Source organism: Diachasma alloeum, unplaced genomic scaffold, assembly GCF_001412515.2.
Source record: "Diachasma alloeum isolate Michigan unplaced genomic scaffold, Dall2.0 Dall_scaffold_00213, whole genome shotgun sequence".
NCBI classification, from domain to species: domain Eukaryota; kingdom Metazoa; phylum Arthropoda; class Insecta; order Hymenoptera; family Braconidae; genus Diachasma; species Diachasma alloeum.
Genome location: NW_021680378.1, coordinates 530,649 through 550,037, shown reverse-complemented (window position 1 = coordinate 550,037; position 19,389 = coordinate 530,649). Strand labels below are relative to the sequence as shown.

Genomic DNA, 19,389 nt, shown 5'->3' with positions numbered 1-19,389 from the left:
AATTTTTTTCTAGTTAAAGAAAGCCCTCTTAATGTTGATCTGCCTAGTCATAAAATATTTTTGACTAGCAAAAAAATTGAAAAAAAAATGTCTTCAATTAAACAAAACATCTTTCAAACAAAGAAATCCTAGAATTTCTCCTCTAGTCAATGAAAAATGTAGAGAAATATGGAAATTCATGTAAAAAAATTATTTATTATACCTCATATATGACAATAAAAAAACATCACGTAATCTAATTACTCTATATGACTTAATCATAACGTCTCACCAACTAATCTGTAAATATCCTGACCACCTCTTTCTCAATTGTAAATAATTTCACGATCTTTATATCTGTCTCTACAATTTCACGAAGAAAAATCCTTAAATTAAATGAATTAAAATTCCGGGAAAATCCCTCACAATGAATAATTTCAATCATTGAGTTGAAATTCGAGACTACAGGTACATCATTTATCCACTATTTTCGTATTTTCAAGGACCATTGACAGATTCTAATGGTTTCATGCAAAATTATATCACCACTCATTCTCACTTTATTTCTGCTCTGTTATTTCAACTCGACTTGATTTTTTTATCATCTAAAAAACGACGATATTATGCAATTTATGCGGTCGAATCAGAGCCCTAGCGACTCCTCCCTTAAATATACATTTATCATAAATTAATTCAACGGATCCTTCTTCTTCTCTGGACTAATCCATCAGCTATGCTGCGTAACAAATGAAAATTTCTGTTTCGATAGTGTCCACACGTGCGAAAAATTTTCACAGAAAAATCAGTAGAATTCGATATTTCTGCACAACTTATTCTATGGAAATACCTTCTATAGAAATTCCTCGACTCATTTTTTTTTCATTTTTCAAATGAAAAAAAAAGAAACATTGACTGAGAAAACTTGCAACATTCATATTGAAAATGATTCTGCAGAAATTCAATAGAATTTTTTATAGAATTCCACAGGTTTTTCTACGGCTTTTTTTGTACGTCTGTTTAAAATGCACGACTACCTTTGATAAACCACAATTTTCGTATTCACTCAACGATTTTTTAGTATTCAGCTGCATTCAGTGACATTTAGGCACTAACGAATAGATTAACCCTCTGACTGCCAATCTTATCCCCTACTTATGGGGGCCGGGCGTTCGACGTGGAAGGGGATGAGCAGCGAGCGTGCGAACAGTGCCGTAGCACTAAGCGTACGTTTGAATACATGAGTCCCAAATAAAAAAAAATTTAAAGGAATTTATTGGCAGATAGGATGAAACAAATTTAAGGAAGAAAAGAAGCAATTTGAAATAAGACATCTCATTGCTGTCAATCTCCAAATCATGGACAGGACCTCGATTTTCAACAAATGGTTTTCGTTCTAGTTATTCATCAATTTTTTTCTTTTTCTTTGCTGAAAAATCATCTGGATTCCTTCTGGATGCCTTTTTATGTTTCACGTATTCACTTCTACATAAATTTTTCCACTTTTCAATAAACTTTAATTCTTTTTCTTTTTTAGGCACTGACTCTTTACCACTGACATGTTTTCATTTTTATCTCTCATTATTTGTTGTCTATCTACCAAAACTTCTACTACGTATTACGCGAGAATATGCAGAGGGCCCCAATTGCTTCGCAATACTTACAACGGCCCTGACGCAACAGGAGTGAGGGAATAGTCACATGCCCATTTCTCTCGCGCTGTGATTGGCGGCCATATCACACCGATACGGTTTCGTACGGTTTGCGAGTCAGAGGGTTGAAACTGTAAAATTATCATTTATGAATCATAAGTACCTTAAATACCTTAAATTGTATCGAAAAGAAAAATCGAGGGATCAAGGTGTGTCGCCACCACTTCCGCAACTCCAAGACAATTCAAATTTTCCCATAATTATCTGCCAACTGAAACCAGTTTTTTTTCCAATCCTTTTTTTTCAATGAGAAACCTCAAATTATTTTCTTCAAATTCTTGACGATTTTCATTGATGAAACTGAAGAAGGAGACGATGACGTTGATGGCGACGTCTCCTCCTCGTGAAATTTCCCTCAGTGTTGTTGAACAAGTGTTGGACCACTGCCAGGATTTCTCCATGGATCAGGTATGTCGTAGTGAGCTGGTACAGTGATCAATGCATCGTCAGCAGTGCGATTTGCACTGCAGTTCTTCGGCTTGGTGCGTGTTGTGTTGACACACTCAATGGGTAGTTTTATAAATTCAAGGCGATATTCGAAGCCATAACTGCTGACACGAAGGATCGTGTGGAGGGGGACCTCCATGTAAGGTAATTCCTCTGGTTTTTTATCGAGAAAGAAGCCGATTAGGCAACGCAACACTGCTTGGTGGGATATCACGAGGACATTGTTCGATTGTTGAAGTTCAGCTAGAACTGGATCGACACGTTGCATTATGTCGACGTAACTCTCACCCCAGGGGTAGCGGTAGCGCAATTTGTCCTGATCCCTCCAGGCGAATTCCTGGGGATATACAATTTTTTTGTGAGAGAATTCTTAAAATTTTTTTTAATTGATTTTTTTTATTTTCAATTTTTTTTCAATTAAAATTTTGCAATTTTACCAGCTGCAAAAAATCTGATGATAGCTGAATTGTGTTATTAAGAGCCCTCGAAAAAAAAACAGTGAAATGCGGGATCCAAAAATCTCAAAAAAAAATTTGTTCATTTCAGAAATTAGATGAAGTGAGTTGGGGGTGATCTGAAGAAGCCAAATAAATTCAAAATATATTTAAAAATGCGAGGTGGAGACGCCGCCATCTTGCGTGGAGGGCGCTCCAAAGATGGCGGGGCCCACATTTGCCACCTCGTATTTTCAAACATTTATTATAATCATTTATCGTCTTCAGATCACCTTCAACTCGTTTCATTCAGTTCCCAGAGAATGAACAACTTTTTCAAGCCATTGTTCAATTTTTAAATAAAAATAAGAATAAATAAATAAAAATTCTTTTTCATTTAAAATAAAATTCATGGCGCAAGGTTTTTTCCGCATTTCAGTCGTTTTTTTTTACTTCTGGAATTATTTCTGTTTGCACAGATCATCAATTGCAACTCCCTATCGCGAAATTGTTTTCACAGATGTCAATTATGATTAAATGTTACGTTTGATGACGCGAGATACTCATCCACACGTCACGTGAAAGTCATTCAATCACGACTCCGTCCTCACTCAATACACATACGTTTTTTATCATTAGCGGAGGTCAAGTCACGCTCCAGATATTTTTCAATTCCTAGATCCCCTCAATTACTCTACGTCATTTCGTAAGATGGAAAGTTTCATGGGGCGACAGCTATTTTCCGGGAAAATATAACAAAAATTGAACTAAAAATCCCAGAGTTAAACTCACTTGTGGATAGTTTTCCTGCATTTCCTCGTACGAGAGACCCTCGCAAACCCCAGCATTGAGTTCATTGAGTGCAGCCACATGTTCCTGAGGGGCCTCGATGCTCCTGGCAGTTGCGATAGTGCGACGTAGACGACTCGTCAATACACGTAGATCTGGTATGTGCATGGAATTGATCCGCGAGGCGAGCGCCTGAGCATAACGTTCACCACGTGCACTCAGTACTGCGTCACCACCGATTTTACCGAGAACGTTGTACTCACTCTCTCCATGCTGATGTCAAAATAACACTTCAATTATTTGTAATGAACAAAATTTGAGGGATTAAGAGGCCTTGGGAGTAAAACGAAACTACCCAAATGCGGGGAAAACTGCGGCATGAATTCTCAGTCGAAAGGGAATGAAAAAATCTCAAGGATAGGCTTGAAAAATCAATATATAGAACTCAGACAGTGGCGAGGGGGCAAAGCCNCACTCTATGGGGTTTATTCTGGATCATTTTTTATATTGGAGCTGTTGGAGTTCACATTCCATGATTACAAAAATTAATTTTATATTTCACAGTATGTTTATATTATTATAAGAGAACATTTTTCTGATCTGAAATTCTGAGAAGAGCGTGGACGAATGTTTGGGCAGTTGGTTTTTCAGTCTAAACATCTGTGAATGAATCGTGAGACCTTTGTGGGTCTATGTCGCCAGGGTTTCAGATCTCTGGGATCTTTGTTTCTTTAGTTAGTCCATCTGAGGAGCTCAAAGCGTGTGGATGTGTCTTCCTCGTAAATAATTTCAAATAAAGAAAAGTTTCAACTCAACCGGATTGATTTTTATTAAAAATCACCCATTTCCAATAGGAGCTTTAATTTTTTATACTGGAGGAGGGCCAAGCTCCCTCAAGGGTTGACGAGCGAAATGAGCAAGGGGCGAAGCCCCTACTATACTGTGTACAGTTCTAGAAAAAGAACACATTTTTCAAACAGCCATTCAGTCTTATATTCCCTTTAAGTTTAGAATTCATAGCGGAAATTCTTCCCCTCATTTCAACTAAAGTAGGTCGAAAAGTCGTGAAGGGGGCCAAGCCCCCCCGGTGTTTATTTTCGATAATTTTTTATGCTGGAACTATCTAAGAAATTCTCCGGATCACACCCACACTGGGAGGGAGGAGGACTGAGCGAAGCGAGCGGAGGGCTAAGCCCCCTTCGGGGTCGATGAGCGAAACTAGCAGGGGACCAAATCCCCTAGTGGACAATATACAGTTCTAGAAAAATAAATTTTTTAAACAATTCTTCAGATTTCTCCGTCCCCAAAAGTGACCTGAAAAATCCTGAAGGGGGCGAACCCCCCCGGGGTTTATTTTCCATAATTTCATATACTGGAACTATCTATCGAAGGAGGGGGGATTGAGCGAAGAGAGCGGAGGGCAGCCCCCCTCGGGGTTGACGAGCAAAATAAATAGGGGGCGAAGCCCCCCCAATACACATTTCTAGAATCAGAATAAATTTTTCAATCTTCTTTTACTTGAGAATTCACGGCGCAGTTTTCTCCTCACTCCAATAATTTTTTCCATTCCCGAGACGTCGTAATAAAATTATTCTTCACATTGACTCACCCGAGAAAAGTAGAGTGTATGCGGTTGAGCAGTAATACTACCAAGATACCCAAGTACACTGGACTCAACATGACCCGCAACTTTGTGGGCACGAATGTCCATGGTAACTGTATCAATAGTAATTCTCGGATAGTTCTTCTCGTCCATGGGCTCATATGCCATGACATAGTGGGCGACCTTGAGCTTAAGATCCTCAGCAGCTGCCACTGGATCCATCCCAACATAATCAACACTGTAACGTATGACCTCGGCGTAATTGCGCTCCAGGGCAGCATCATCGTTGCATGTGCACTCGATGAATAAAACCCGATAGCCCAATTGATTGTTGAAGTAATCGAACACCTCCGCGCGTTGATCCTTCCTCACAAGGCAACCGTCCAGAATCTTTTCGTGTTGAAGAGAAAAAAAAAATGTGGAAAACAACGGTTTTGAGGATGGGGAATTTTTTGGATGAAAAAAAAATGCTGGAGTCTAAAAACTTTTGGGAATGCTTACAGCAACTGTATTTCCAGATGCCAACCATGCAGCACAATCATGCATAGCGTCACGTGTTGCCAATGACCTCAGTGCTGAGTTGGCGGCATGGTCAGGTCGGAAAAGCTCGTGTGTACCGTAGAGCTCGAGCTTCTTGCGTCGGTAATCACTGACACGCATCACTGAAATTAGGAAAAAAGGTTCATGGAAAAATCTAGCGAATTCGTGAGAAAGTTCCATTAGATTTCTATTGGAAATTCTTTTTTCATCGCTCGTACGTAAAGTGGGGTGATGAATAGAGTATAGAGTGAGAGAAGTGTCCTTTGACCCTTGCGAGGGTAGCACTCGCTTCGGCGAGGTCTGCACACCTCCCACCGGCTAGGAAACACTATTTTGTGATACATGACTGAAAAGTCCACTTTCCGAAACAGTTTAGAGTGCGTAAAGTGGTTTTTTCTGTACGGCGTGCGTACAATTCACAAGCGTGCGTAAAGTTAATTTCGAGTGCGGAAAATTTCGAATTTTTCATGAATTTCTCTGAATGTGAGCTTTCTGAGGGCTCCTTCCAATGTGATGTTTCAAATTCATTCAAGTATGTGTAAATAAAATTTTTCTACTAACATTTTATCGAAGAGCTGAGGGGAGAGATAGAACGGTAAAAAATGCAATCGGTTGAATAGAAGAAAGGGATAATAAGAATAATGATGATGATAACATTCAACTAAGTTGAAAATCTGACAAAATTACTTAAAAAGAAATTTTATTCAATTTAATAACAGGAAATAAACAATGAATGACACATGATAGAAGGAAATGCTAATTTATTAGCAAAAATAACTATACTATATGCAACTCAAGAGCAATTCCCCACTTGTTTTGCTTGAAAAGAGCAAAAATTTTCCCAATTTTACTTTGATTTCAGACATTGGAAGTACATCATCGAGCAAAAGAGGGGAAAAAATCCATAAATATTCCCATTCAGTTCTCTTTGTTTTACCTTTTGCTGACTCGCCATTCCAATTTAGCCGTCTAGCCAGACTCTGAGCGACATGAGATTTTCCGCGTGCCGGAAGACCCGACGTGGCTATCACAACCCCAGAGAATTTCCTCGGGGATTTGGTTACTCCTGGTTTTCTCACCGTTGACTCAGTTCCACTTTCTGAAGCAAAAAATAAAACAGCAAAATGACGATACATTTCACTAGTCAACGATAATGAACGACTCGAAACCCATCACAAACATATCAATAAACACTAATTAGTCGTGTAAACATCATCAAACGAGTTTAACAAGTCTGAAGGCCGTTAAAAGTCAATGAAAAAAATAGACAATTCATGATAAAATAATTAAGGAAAATTCGAGTTAATACCGATGATGCACATGACTTCGCGGTAATTCAGGAAACAATTCACTAGTTTTTCCTCAGAGATAATACGTCCGAGTGTCGGAGAAGTTTAGATTGCACTGAAGGCGAGAGTGATGAAAGAAAATATTGCACTTGAGATTTTTCTATTTTTGGAGATTGTTAATGGACTGTTGTCGCGTTTTGGCGGATGCTCTCGGTGTGTTACTCACGTTCTCGTTATTTTCCATTTTCCCTAGAATTTTATAACTCTAAAAATGAACGGAAAAATGTACAAGGAAAACGCAGCGTTTGATCGTCACATATTGCCTGACCTTTCCATCCATAAAAGCCAGTATATGAAGAACAATGATCGAGTGAGCGGAAAAAACAATGATGAAAATGCACACGTTAGTGTTATTCCACGAGGACGGATGTCAGCGAGTTTCAATTACTCGGCAAAACTTCCGGAATTGCATTCTGTAATTGTTCGTTTGAGTCTAATAACTCTGCGAACATGTGCAGCTACCGGAGGGTTCAGGAGTGAAATTTTGCGTTGGGAAGATTTATGAATATAATTACTGAGCTATTTCTGGTACGCATGTGGGGCTGAGCTTTTACGACCCTCCTCCAGCCTAATGTCAATTTATTGCCTCAATTGTTATTATAATCCCGTGGGTTTTAAAATAGCAGTGACGTAAATTGATAGATTGAGAATTTTATCATGAAAACGCACGGCTAAAATACTATTTTTTGCTTCCGAATGGAAGCGCTGTAATCGCCCAACTTACACATCCTCTAATTTTGATTGGAAATTATGTAGAATCGCCTGAAACGTAAAAATACAAAGTTTGGAGACCATGTCTGTAGGTTAGTATGTCCACCGCAACGTTTCCGGTGGTCAATTTTTAGAAAATTGAGTAAATAAGTGGCTAAAGTGATTTCAAAAAATCTGAAATTTTTTCAGATTATAGGTGTTAATGGGGACTGACTCTGTGCAAAATTTCAGCCCGTTCGATCTAATAGTTTTTGAGAAAAAGCGATTCGTTTTAAAATCGTTTTCCGCAAATATCTTCAAAACTGGTGGACCGATTTCGATTTATTGTTTTCAAAATATTCGTTTCGATGTCTTGTATCTAAATCATTCAAAACATATACACTCGTTCACACAAAGTTTTCGAGATATTCCCGTTTTTCCGTTTTTTCATAAAAAAAACTTTGTAATCACGTGCAAGAATCGAGATATCAACTTGAAATTTGGACTGAAAATATTTATATCCGTTCATACGAAGTATTCGAAACATTGGAAGTCAGTAAAGTTCTATTTGAAAATCAGTAAAGTAATTGATTTTTTAGTTCAATTATTTTGCGAAAATGCGGAAAAATCAGGAAAATTTGGGGAACAATAAAAAATTCATATCATTTTGTTTCTGAATAGTCATGTTCTATTGAAAATTCAATCAAGTTGTGAAATTTACTTCTCACTGCCACTGAAAACTCGTGAATTTCCTTGAATTCTACCTAAAACTTGAAATTTCATAACCATTTTTCCGCTAAATCGGATTCAATGTCACTCTCATGATGTTTACTACCACATTTTCCATGAAATTTCGAAAAATTTCTAAAAGTGTGTCTCCAACTGAATAAACAGTCTAAGATCATTAGACAACAGCGTGATCGCGATTCTGCTAAAGTTTTTCGTCACACCCAGATGCGAGAAAATGGGGAAAATTGAGGTCACATGTACCACGACCCAATTCACCGATAAAAAGTCTTGTCGACATGGCTTTATCAGTCTTGTCTCCCCGGGTGGCAGTCGATAAGTCACCCAGAGGTCACATGTCTCGGGATGTTGAATAAAATCATCAATAATTCATGCTGTGAAGACACAATCTGTTTAAAAAAAAAATTAGAAAAAATCTACTCTCTGGGTGTTGTTTGTTTTTCGTTTGTCTGTATACTTCGGTTATTTCTGAGCTTGTGTCAATATTTTGCAGTAGAAATTGTCGCAAATAGTTTCGTCATACTTCGCGTAACGGAAAACTGTGATATCGAGAGAAGACTAACAATGTCTATGTTCGTTATCATAGATAGGAAAAAGGCATTTTTACGTTGGTTCAATGTCATGTTCAGCGGAAATTTTATTTTCGTGTCTACGGAAATTTTATTTTCTTTCAGAAAATTCCATTTTTCAGTAATGAATCAGAATTTCGGAAAACACACTGAAGGATATTTCAAATGATTACGATAAGAATTTAATTTTTGTGAAAGATATTAAATTTCCTTTTATTAAGTTGATTAATTTCCCTGAAGTAGGGTGAACACGCCAATAGTTGGACGCGGACGATTTCAATACCTGAACGATTTCACCTTTCATTAAATCCTTCTATTTACTAAAGATGAAAGAAACGTCAAGTTGTTTTGTATGGAAATATCTGGAAACTGTCTGACCGCTAATCTTCAATTCTGATTGGTCAATGAGTCACTTGAAGTAGTCGCTGAAAAAAATCTCCGGTATTTTCAAATTCTTCAAATGCCAAAATTTTGGCTGCGTCATGTTTTTCATTTTTTCATGTGCGAAGTTTATGTTTATATAAAAAAAATTCTAAATTGCCTAATTGTTGATCATGAGAAAAAAAAATAGTATTTGTAAATTTTTTCAACTCACAAATTATTCTTCACTTCCCAAATTTTAATTTTGTCATATTTATCATACGCAAAAATGATCAATTCTTACATAAATTCTAAATTCTACAAAATTCATGAAAATTCTTCGGCTTCCCAAATAACTCGAGAAAAATCTTTGAAGATCTACAGTCATCTGGAAAACTGAAATTTTCAGAAGAATTCAAGAAATTTTTTCAGTTTTCTAGGAAATCAATTCATAACCCTCCCCTCATTTTTCAACAATTACAGATTTTAATCAGATTATTTTAAAAAGTGAAAAAAAGAGAATTAATCGAAGATTAAAAATTATGCATTGATGTTTCACTCTTCATTCTCTTAATTCTCTTTAAGTCATTGTCGATAATTATAAAACATCTATGAGTATATGAGGTTCAATAAATTCCATTTCTTCATTTTCACAACGAATAGATAAGCGTGCGCACAGGTCTAGTATTCTATAAATAGTAGAATGAAAACTATGTGGATTATCACCATTATCAATAATAACACTTATGTATAATCACGTGATGAAGTTTTTTTTTGAAATATCAACATTACAGCAAGAAAGAGAATAAAATATTCGGGAGGTACAGTGCTGGGTGGCGTGGCGCTGCAATTTGCTAAGCATCAGTGACACAGTGTCGTGGAGAAAAAAAAGTTCTCTTCCGAAATAGTCAGATGTGGGAAATAGCACAATATTTGCAGGAGGAGAATCATATCCCGAAGATTAATAATCTATTTGCCCTTGTATTTCTCCACATTCAATAAAACAAAATTCACATGTTTGTATAAACTGGATGAAAATTCTATATTCTTCCAGATCGTCCATGTATTGGCCACCCACTGTCCCTTTACTGGCCCTAGCGTCCAGTTATTGGGAATTTGGACGATATTCCACTTTTCTCTCATTTAATTATTCTTCTCTTCATTTTTCTCCACTTCAAATTATTATTTTTTCCTAATTCATTTATTCTTTCAGGTCTAGAACTCATTTTTTATTCATTTAGCTACTTCATCGATTTCAGATCCTTTAATAAAGTTCAACATTTATTTAACCGTATGAACTACAATTTACCATTCATTTTTCATAAAAATTGGAATTTTCGAGACGAACTGCCCTGAAATTTCCAAGAAGTATACGGAAAATTTCGCGCGAAAGGTCTGAACAGACTTTTAATTTTAATTTTACTTCGAAAAGGAACAATCGTGTCAATGTGGCAACCTGCAATCTAGAGTTGCGCTGAAAACGTGCTCAATACATTTCCCGGAGCACTAGATTGTCCCGGGAATGTTCGATATATAAACGTGCCAGGTACTCACAGACGCAGGTGATGTTATTTTGACACGATTTCATTTTATTTTGGTGATTGTGGTGGGGTGTTATCAGGTAGGTGATACACGTGTCGCAAGGAGGATGATTCAATATTGGCATTCGATTATGTATGTTGATAAATTATTAATTAGGCTGTCAGGCAGAAATGAAGGCTGAAAAATATTCATATCAACCGATACGCTTTCATTTCTCCATTTGCACAACCTTTCGATGACGAATGATTTTAAGGATCTGTTGAGACATCCATATTTCCGAAAATTTTCGTCATCTTCACTTCGAATAACAAACATATAACAAATTTGTTAAATTTTGTTGTCTTCTTTCATTCGACTAAAATTTAGCAAATTTCTCATTTTCTGTAATTTAAAAAGCGATTGAGAAATGATTTCAAAACGCTCAGATGACCGGAGCGAAAGTGGCGCCGTCTAGTGGGTCAACTACAAAGTATAGGGAGTTGTGACGTAATTACCCCATCTAAGCTAGAATTTTAATCATTTCCATTGAATAATAAGTGAGAAATTGCTTTTGTATTGCATATCGTATAGTTATTTTGGCTAATAAATTAGCAATATGCTTCATTTCAGTAAATTGAATAAGATTTCTTTTCAACTAATTTTGTCAGATTTTCAACTTAGTTGAATGTTATCATCATTATCCTTATTATCCCTTTCTTCGACACAACCGATTGCCTTTCACGGAGAGAAAAGTCAGAGAATTTTTGTGGGGAAATTCCGGGAAAAATTCTAGTGCTGCACTAGAATTGAGGCGCAATGTGCCAGCATATGAAAATTTCCCCTTCGGCACTAGAAAATTTAATGTTTCATCACGAAATCTTCTTTATCGGCAAACGAAAAATTACTCGACAGACAAACAAATGTTCCCCGGCCATGATTTTTTTTCCCTTAATTATTCATTAATAACATCAACGTTATTCAAATTAATGTACTACAGTATCAACAAAAATGAGCCTTAAGCCCACGAATTATTTTTATAGATTTTTTTTATTGCATTTGTTCCACAATTACAGGGAATTACATTATCTTAAAACGTCACCACTGAATAAGGTCAATTTTCAACAATTTCTACGACCGGTTGCTTTACACTTGTTTTCCCACAAATTAGATATGGTTAATCACACTTTTAGAGAAAAATAAGCCCAATAATCCCTGATTGTCACATAATTCTACAGAACACGCACTAACGTTATCCGACGTTGAAAACGCCATTTGTAAGTCTCCACTCGAGACTCCCGAGTGCAGCTGTTCGACTCACTTCGGCGAGCTGAACGTTGCAGATGTCGCGCGGACACGTACGAGGATAGGAAGAATGGCAAAAATTCCAGTGCTAGCACTAGAAAAATTCTCCAACTGCACAATAAAATTTCTAATGTTACCAAGAATTAATCAAGTTTTTCCCACAATTTTCTACGGAATTCCCCACAAAATTGACACACCGGGAAATTTTCTAGTGCCAGCTCTAGAATTTTTCTCGTGCTTCTTTGCAAAAATTGATCAACTTACAGCAATATTTCCGTGCTGATCTAGAATTTTTATTCTTATTTCGATTAAAATATGGGAGTTCGGCAGTTTGCGCCTCGTTTCTGGTGCCGAGCACTAGAATTTTTCCCCGACTTTTCTCTCCGTGTTCTTACGGTTCTATCTCTCCCCTCAACCCTTCGATAAAATGTCAATAGAAAAATTTTATTGACCCATACTTGAATGAATTTGAAACATCACAATTGAAGAAACCATCAGAAAACTCACTTTCCGGGAAATTCATGAAAAATTCGAAATTTTCAACAATCATAAAAATCAAATCAGCCAATATAACAATCGTAATCATCTTTCAACTTCGACTGAATGGCATTAAAGCAAACATTTTAAGCTATGATTGAGTTCATTTGAAGCATGATATTCAAAGATATCCCCGGAATTCTGATTTTCAAAAAATACAAAATTTTTGCAAATTTTCGAATAAATCAAAATAACGATTATTGCTATCACCTTTATCTTCGAACTCAGTCAAAAGGACATCCAAACAAATTTTTTAAGCCATCATTCAATTAATTCAGAACATTTTTTTTTAGTTATCGTAGGACAACCGATTTTCAAAAAAATACGAAAATTAAAAAACTAATCGATGAATTAAATTTTAATTCAAGGCGATCGATAGGGCTCAACAATACATTTGTTACATACGTACACATCTACACACGTACGGACGAGGTCTAAAAATTGCATCTTCGGACTATTTCGATCATACTGGGTCGATACAACACAAAAAATCCAAAATTGAAATTTGAACGATTACAAAGCCTCTATTCGGAGGCAAAAAAATGCAATTGTGAATTTTTCTTCATCTTTAGTTTCTTGAAGTCTAAACAATTAATTCTAATAATTGCTCAATAAGAAAAAATGAAAAATAGAATAAGAAATATAATTTACAAAATTGTCGGAAATCTCCCCATTGAAACCGTTCGGTCGAATGAACAATAGACGACCCAAGTCTTGATAGACGTAATGTGAATTGAGCCCGCGTGTTGAGCATGGGGGTTCATGAACCATAACGCAATCAAACGCCTCGTGAGTACAAAGTCCGCTGATTTAAGAGCCACATTATTATCTAATTTATCGATAACGAAAGTCATCAGATGATAAAAAAAACTTGACGAAGAAACGAAACAAACATTCAAGGCCGGTTCTGCAGTGCGTCTGCTGCTGATATTTTTACGTATCTCGTAACTGCCCGAAAAATCCCGGCCTGTGATTGGCCACTGCTCAGGGGGCTTGACTCGGGCCGTTAAATTCCGGACTAAGCCGGTTCCTATCATCCTAAACAACTTCGAAGAGAAATAAAAGGAGAGAAGGAACATGCACAGAAATGAACAGGTGTTCTCAAGGTCTTTACGCATTAATTGCGAGGTTTTTATTGGTTGAGACTGGAGGCACGAAAGTATATCTTTTTCATAAAAACATTAATCAACAGAACAATAAAGGAATGATAATTAAAGGTAAAAAACAAACAAGCATAATTAATAATTGAGAACGTGGTAAAATGAATATGCGTCTGGATAAATTTCATCAGTGAATTTAATTCAGTAGCAAAGTGGTAAAACGGTTCAACTCGACGTATCTCCCAGTTGAGTTTTTGAGAAATATTTCGGAATCTAAGGGAGATAGCGAAATATTTGTAATTACACTTGTTGTAACTCTCAACCGGCTCTACAAAAAAAGTTATAACAAAAATTGACGGGAGGGTTACGAATTGATTTCCTAGAAAACTGAAAAAAAATTTTGAATTCTTCTGAAAAATTCAGTTTTCCAGATAACCGCAGATCTTCAAAGATTTTTCTCGAATTATTTGGGAAACCGAAGAATTTTCATGAATTTTGTAGAGTTTAGAATTTATGTATTGAAATCTGAGAAGTAAGAATTGATCATTTTTGCGTATGATAAATATGAAAAAATTAAAATTTGGGAAGTAGAGAATAATTTGTGAGTTAAAAAAATTTACAAATATCATGTTTTTTTCCCCATGATCAACAGCTCGGCAATTTAAGTATGTTTTGGTATGAAGATAAACTTCACACATGAAAAAATGAAAAATATGACGCAGAAAAAATTGTTGGCATTGAAGAATTTGAAAATACCGGGGATTTTTTTCAGCGACTACTTCACGTGACTCATTGACCAATCAGAATTGGAGATTAGCGCTCAGGCAGTTTCGAGATATTTCGATATTAAACAACTTTACATTTCTTTCATCTTTAGTAAATAGGATTCCTGTGTTTTACCCATTCTCCTAAGCTATCTGGGATTTTGCATAGGAGTTTTTAAAAAATCAAAGAATGTATATAAAAAAATCATTAATTTCTTGACTTTTTTTCAACCTCCTCTGACTACGCCTTAAATACCAAAATGCAACAAAAAATGTACATGTAATCGTGTTTAGAAACGAAAGCACTTGTGAATTGTAGAGGAAAAATAATTGTAATTTCGATTACCGATGGTAATGTATCATTATAACAGAATATCTAGAATTTTTATTCCTGCGAAGATCAATTGAACCATAATTTTTCTCTTCAATCCTTCAGACAGGAACAACTTCAAACGCTCTCCCCCGCCCCGCATGAAGAAGTCATCAACAAGCGATAAAAAATTTAATGTGTCATTCTCACTCAGCATTAATTACTATTAATTACAATTTACAAACGTACTGGTGTCGAGGCGATAAGCTAACGACAAAAGTCTAGATTCATTATTGCGGTCATTGGGCAATGGTCGCCCAGGGAGGTCTGTACACATTTATGGGTAAGCCACACGTGACGAGATACCATAGTAGTCATTATTGTCTACGAGTGAAAGAGAATTAATATGAGTGTTGTGGATGTTGTCTTACGCACGAGACTGGATGGAAACAATATGGAATTACTTTGAGATACGGTTCATAAATATTAACGTTACCTCGTTCATGTTAATGAATGTGATGATTATTCAACGTTGAGTTGTTAATGCAAAATTAAAATGAATACTTGGAGATATTCAGCGGCAATATTATTTGAGGTCTTGATGGTTATTGGTGATTGAATATTTCCTACAATTTTTATTTCATGAAAAAGTTGGTTGGATAAATTGTTTAGACTTGGAGAAGCTCAATACGTGAGGAATCTCACAATTTTATAATTTTGTTTACTTGTTTTGTTCATTTTTTAGCGGAGAGGGGATGATGACGTTACATCTCCGCGCACTTTGCTGTTGACGCGAGAATGAATGCACTAATCTCCTCATTTATTTATGAAATTGTTCCAAATAATGCTTTAGTTGATGCCAAAACTGCGTAAACTCATTGAAAGATAATGCTACCCAAAAGTTAATTTCTAGATTTCCGGAAAAAATTCTAAATGACTTGATTTATTGCATTCTCATAAGTTATTGAATTTTTCTATCCTCATATGTTGTTGATGAAGGCAACAACAACTGTTTGAATCAAGCAAAAAATTATTTGTTCATTAATTGTTTGCATCAAATGAAAAATTATTTCACGAAATTTGCTAGAGTTGAAAATCGCAAAAACTATGTACTAGTCAATTTAAAAAAAATTCACCGTATTGGGAATTTATTAATCTGCCACGGATTAGTTTTTTGAGAGCATCGTTTTCTCATAAGATGAAAAAATCGAGTTCAGGGGGAACCACATTTCATTATTTATTATCTCCCAAATTGTAGTACAGCTAGTTAGAATTTTTTTCAATAGCTGCGGAATATTATAAACATTATCTATAAAAAACTTGACGATAATCGTAAGAGAAAACCTGTTTTCTGGGAATATACCTCAATTTCTCAAATCGCAAATTCGACGAGAGGTGGCGTTGACGAATCAGAGTTGTGACGTCATTCAAGGTCATGAAAGTCTTTTGAAATGATCGTTGCTCAATCATTTTTTAATAATAAAAAAAACATTTGCAATGTTTTACTTTGGATTTAGCCACAATGTGACATAAATAATCGAAGAACAAAATAAAAAAATGAATAAAAATTATGAAAAATTGCCCTCATTCAAGGTTATGAAAGTATTTTGAAATGATCGTTGCTCAATTATTTTTTTAATCGTAAAAAAACAATTTACAATGTTTTACTGTGAATTTAGCCACAATTTGACATGAATAGTCGAATAAATAAATAAATAAATGAATGAAAATTATGAACAATTGTCCCCGGGGACAATGACATAAAACGACGAGAGATGGCGTTAATGGAGCAGAGTTGTGACGTCATTCAAGGTCATGAGAGTATTTTGAAATTATCGTTGTTCAATCATTTTCTTAATCATAAAAAAACCATTTGCAATGTTTTACTTTGAATTTAGCCATAATGTGACATGAATAGTCGAATAAAAAAATTAAAAAATGACTGAAAATTATGAAAAATTGTCCTTAGTAGGGGACAATGGCATCAAAACGACGAGAGATGGCGCTAACGGACGAGACTTGTGACGTCATTCCAGGTCATGAAAGTATTTTTAAATGAACGTTGCTCAATAATTTTTTTAATCATAAAAAAACAATTTGCAACGTTTTACTTCGAATTTAGTTACAATGTGGCATGAATAGTCGAATAAAAAAATGACTGAAAATTATAACAAATTGTCCTCGGTAAGGGACAATGACATAAAAACGACGAGAGATGGCGTTGACGGATCAGAGTTGTGACGTCATTCAAGGTCATGAAAGTATTTTGCAAAAAACAATTTGCAATGTTTTACTTTGACTTTAACCACAATGTGAAATGAATAGTCGAATAAAATAAAAATTTAAAAAATGATTGAAAATTATGACAAATTGTCCTCGGTAGCGGACAGAGACGTCAAAACGACTGAAGAAAGAACGAAATAGGGAAAAAATTGCCGCAAATATTTACATCCGTCGGTGTGCGGAAGAACGTAAACATGAGTTAAATAGACTCACCTCGTTTTTCTTCGGCGCAGGGTGCCATATTGTGTTCAATCTTCAGTCCCCTAATATCACCCTTACCAGCAGTATCGGTTCCCTCCTCCTGAAGAATTCCAGCCTGCAGTGCCAATCTCCTTATGACAATGCAGTACCCAATGATGGGCCCAACAAGTAGATCAAGACAGGCAGCAACCCAGGGCATAACCTTACCGGCCTCAAGCCCAAGATGAAATTTATCGTCAAGATCCGTTTTTACGTTAAATCTCCGTCAAATGCTCAACAATAATCTCTCCCCGATAAAATAAACAACTCTCTTTTATCACAGTTTGCCCCGGCCGAAATAAAATATCAAATTTTCTCCATTAAACGACAGATAAAAAAAAATTGGAAAAAATAAAATAAAATAGACTTTTGATGCTTCAAATTATGGGCTAAAGCTCTTCAGAAAAATGATCGCTGCTTGTGTGTCGTATTATGGACGAGAGGTCCTCCCTCATTCCAATTTGTTTAATCCTCACCTCCGGAGCCAGTTTGCGTGATTGATAATCAATCAATGTGAAATTATGAGTTATTCCTAGTGATTCTTATTGCGATCCCAGGGGGAAAATGCAATTTATACTTCTGTATATTTCTTCACGTGACCTTTCTCTACATACTCGGATCGATGATTCTCCCCTTGAATGGCTCTGCCAGTCCTTATAAATTTTTTTTTCACCACTTCCTCACTTCTTCACTCAACTCGCTCATGAATCTTTCTCCTCGTTAATATACAAAACAGGTAAAACCGGTCTTTCGTATTTTTCTGGTGAAAATATAACTTTTGTTTTCGTTCGATATCTAGCGCTCGCAACGCCCCCTGCTTCGCCAAATCTAGGGCTTCGTCTTCAATAATTCAAGTCTCTATTTTTATTTGTTGATGACGAAAACAGTTACGCTGAATATTGTTTAAACCTCGCAATTTAATCGACCTTATCTTCGCTGATACAACTGTATTTATTTTTATCTCGAGTTTTTTTATTCGCGGATGGTGCGGATGGATACTAGTACTGGGTACTACCAGAGCTTTTGAATCTGCGATTGTTGGGGATCCGTTTGGCTGAAGCTCGTGCGACGAACTAACTCTCGCCTCGCCCCGTATTACTTTTAGTATCGACCGTCGACTCAGTCTCTCTTACTCGCACATCTACCCCCCACTTTCTGTTTGTACATATGTACAAGTTTGTGCGCGGTGTTTATCCGAAGATTTGATGTACGCAAAAATTTGATAAAAGCTACAGCATTTGCTGAAAATTCTTTTGAATTTTTACTGGTTTTTTGTGGAGAAAGTCCATTAAGTTTTTTGCCAATTCTCGTGTTTTCAATAGATATGTTCAATAGATTTCATTTTTTTCTATAATTCATTGCGTTGAAATATTTGATTTTTTTAATGAGAAAGGGAAGTTCATAAAAAATAAACAATTTATGGAGAAAAATATTTGATAATTTTTTATTTTCGTAGTTTTTTAACGTGGAATTTTTTGTATTTTGGCATATTTGTGACCGTAAATTGGCTGGGGGAAGTTGTTCAATAATAAGAAACACAGAAGTTTCGAATGTTTATTCGGAGATTTGATGTACGCGAAAATTTGATTGGAAAAAGCTACAGCATTTGCTGAAATTGCTGTTGAATTTTTATTGGTTTTTTTTTGTGAAGAAATTTCATTAGTTCTTTGCCAATTTGCGTTTTTTTAATAGAAATGTTCAATAGATTTCATTTTGTTGTATAAGTCATTGCATTGAAATATTTGATTTTTTATGAGAAAGGGAAGTTCAAAAACTAAAAAATTTATGGAGAAAAATTTTTGATAATTTTTTATTTTCGTAGTTTTTCTTAACGTGGACAGTTTTTTGTATTTTTGCATACTTGTGACCGTAAATTGACTGGAGAAAATTGTTCAATACTAAAAAACACACAGAAATATGCAAAATTGAAAAAATTGAAATGAATTATGAAAATTGTCCCATTTTTTCAATTTTGCCAAAGTTAATTTTTTACGATAATTATTGACTTTGAAAAAATGTGCTGTAATAGTTTTTGGTTATAACCTAAAAGTAATATGCTCATGTCGTTTGTATTATTTTTTAAGTTAAAATTTGTTGATTTTATATTATGTGAGGA

General features: G+C 35.6%; 1 protein-coding gene across 2 annotated transcripts; it reads right to left on the bottom strand.

Moving 5' to 3' along the window:
* Positions 1-175: 175 nt before the first annotated feature.
* Positions 176-18,335, bottom strand: LOC107037129 (6-phosphofructo-2-kinase/fructose-2,6-bisphosphatase). 2 transcript variants are annotated; one of them, XM_015255512.1, is made up of 6 exons: positions 17,247-18,335; positions 6,439-6,600; positions 5,463-5,623; positions 4,968-5,351; positions 3,362-3,631; positions 176-2,472 (listed from the first exon to the last, which is right to left on the bottom strand). In XM_015255512.1, exons 1-6 carry the CDS (start codon positions 17,431-17,433, stop codon positions 2,044-2,046), a joined length of 1,593 nt encoding a protein of 530 aa, XP_015110998.1. In that variant the 5' UTR covers positions 17,434-18,335; the 3' UTR covers positions 176-2,043. The 2 variants fall into 2 exon arrangements, with proteins under 2 accessions (XP_015110998.1, XP_015110999.1); XM_015255513.1 differs by lacking the exon at positions 17,247-18,335 and adding an exon at positions 6,811-6,895.
* Between the last annotated feature and the right edge of the window lie 1,054 nt (positions 18,336-19,389).

Coding starts and splice junctions, on each gene's coding strand:
- LOC107037129 (XM_015255512.1), bottom strand. CDS start 17,433: ATGCCCTGGGTTGCTGCCTGTCTTGATCTACTTGTTGGGCCCATCATT. Junction 5,624..6,438: donor GAATGGCGAGTCAGCAAAAG/GTAAAACAAAGA, acceptor TCCTAATTTCAG/TGATGCGTGTCAGTGATTAC. Junction 5,352..5,462: donor CATCTGGAAATACAGTTGCT/GTAAGCATTCCC, acceptor CAACACGAAAAG/ATTCTGGACGGTTGCCTTGT.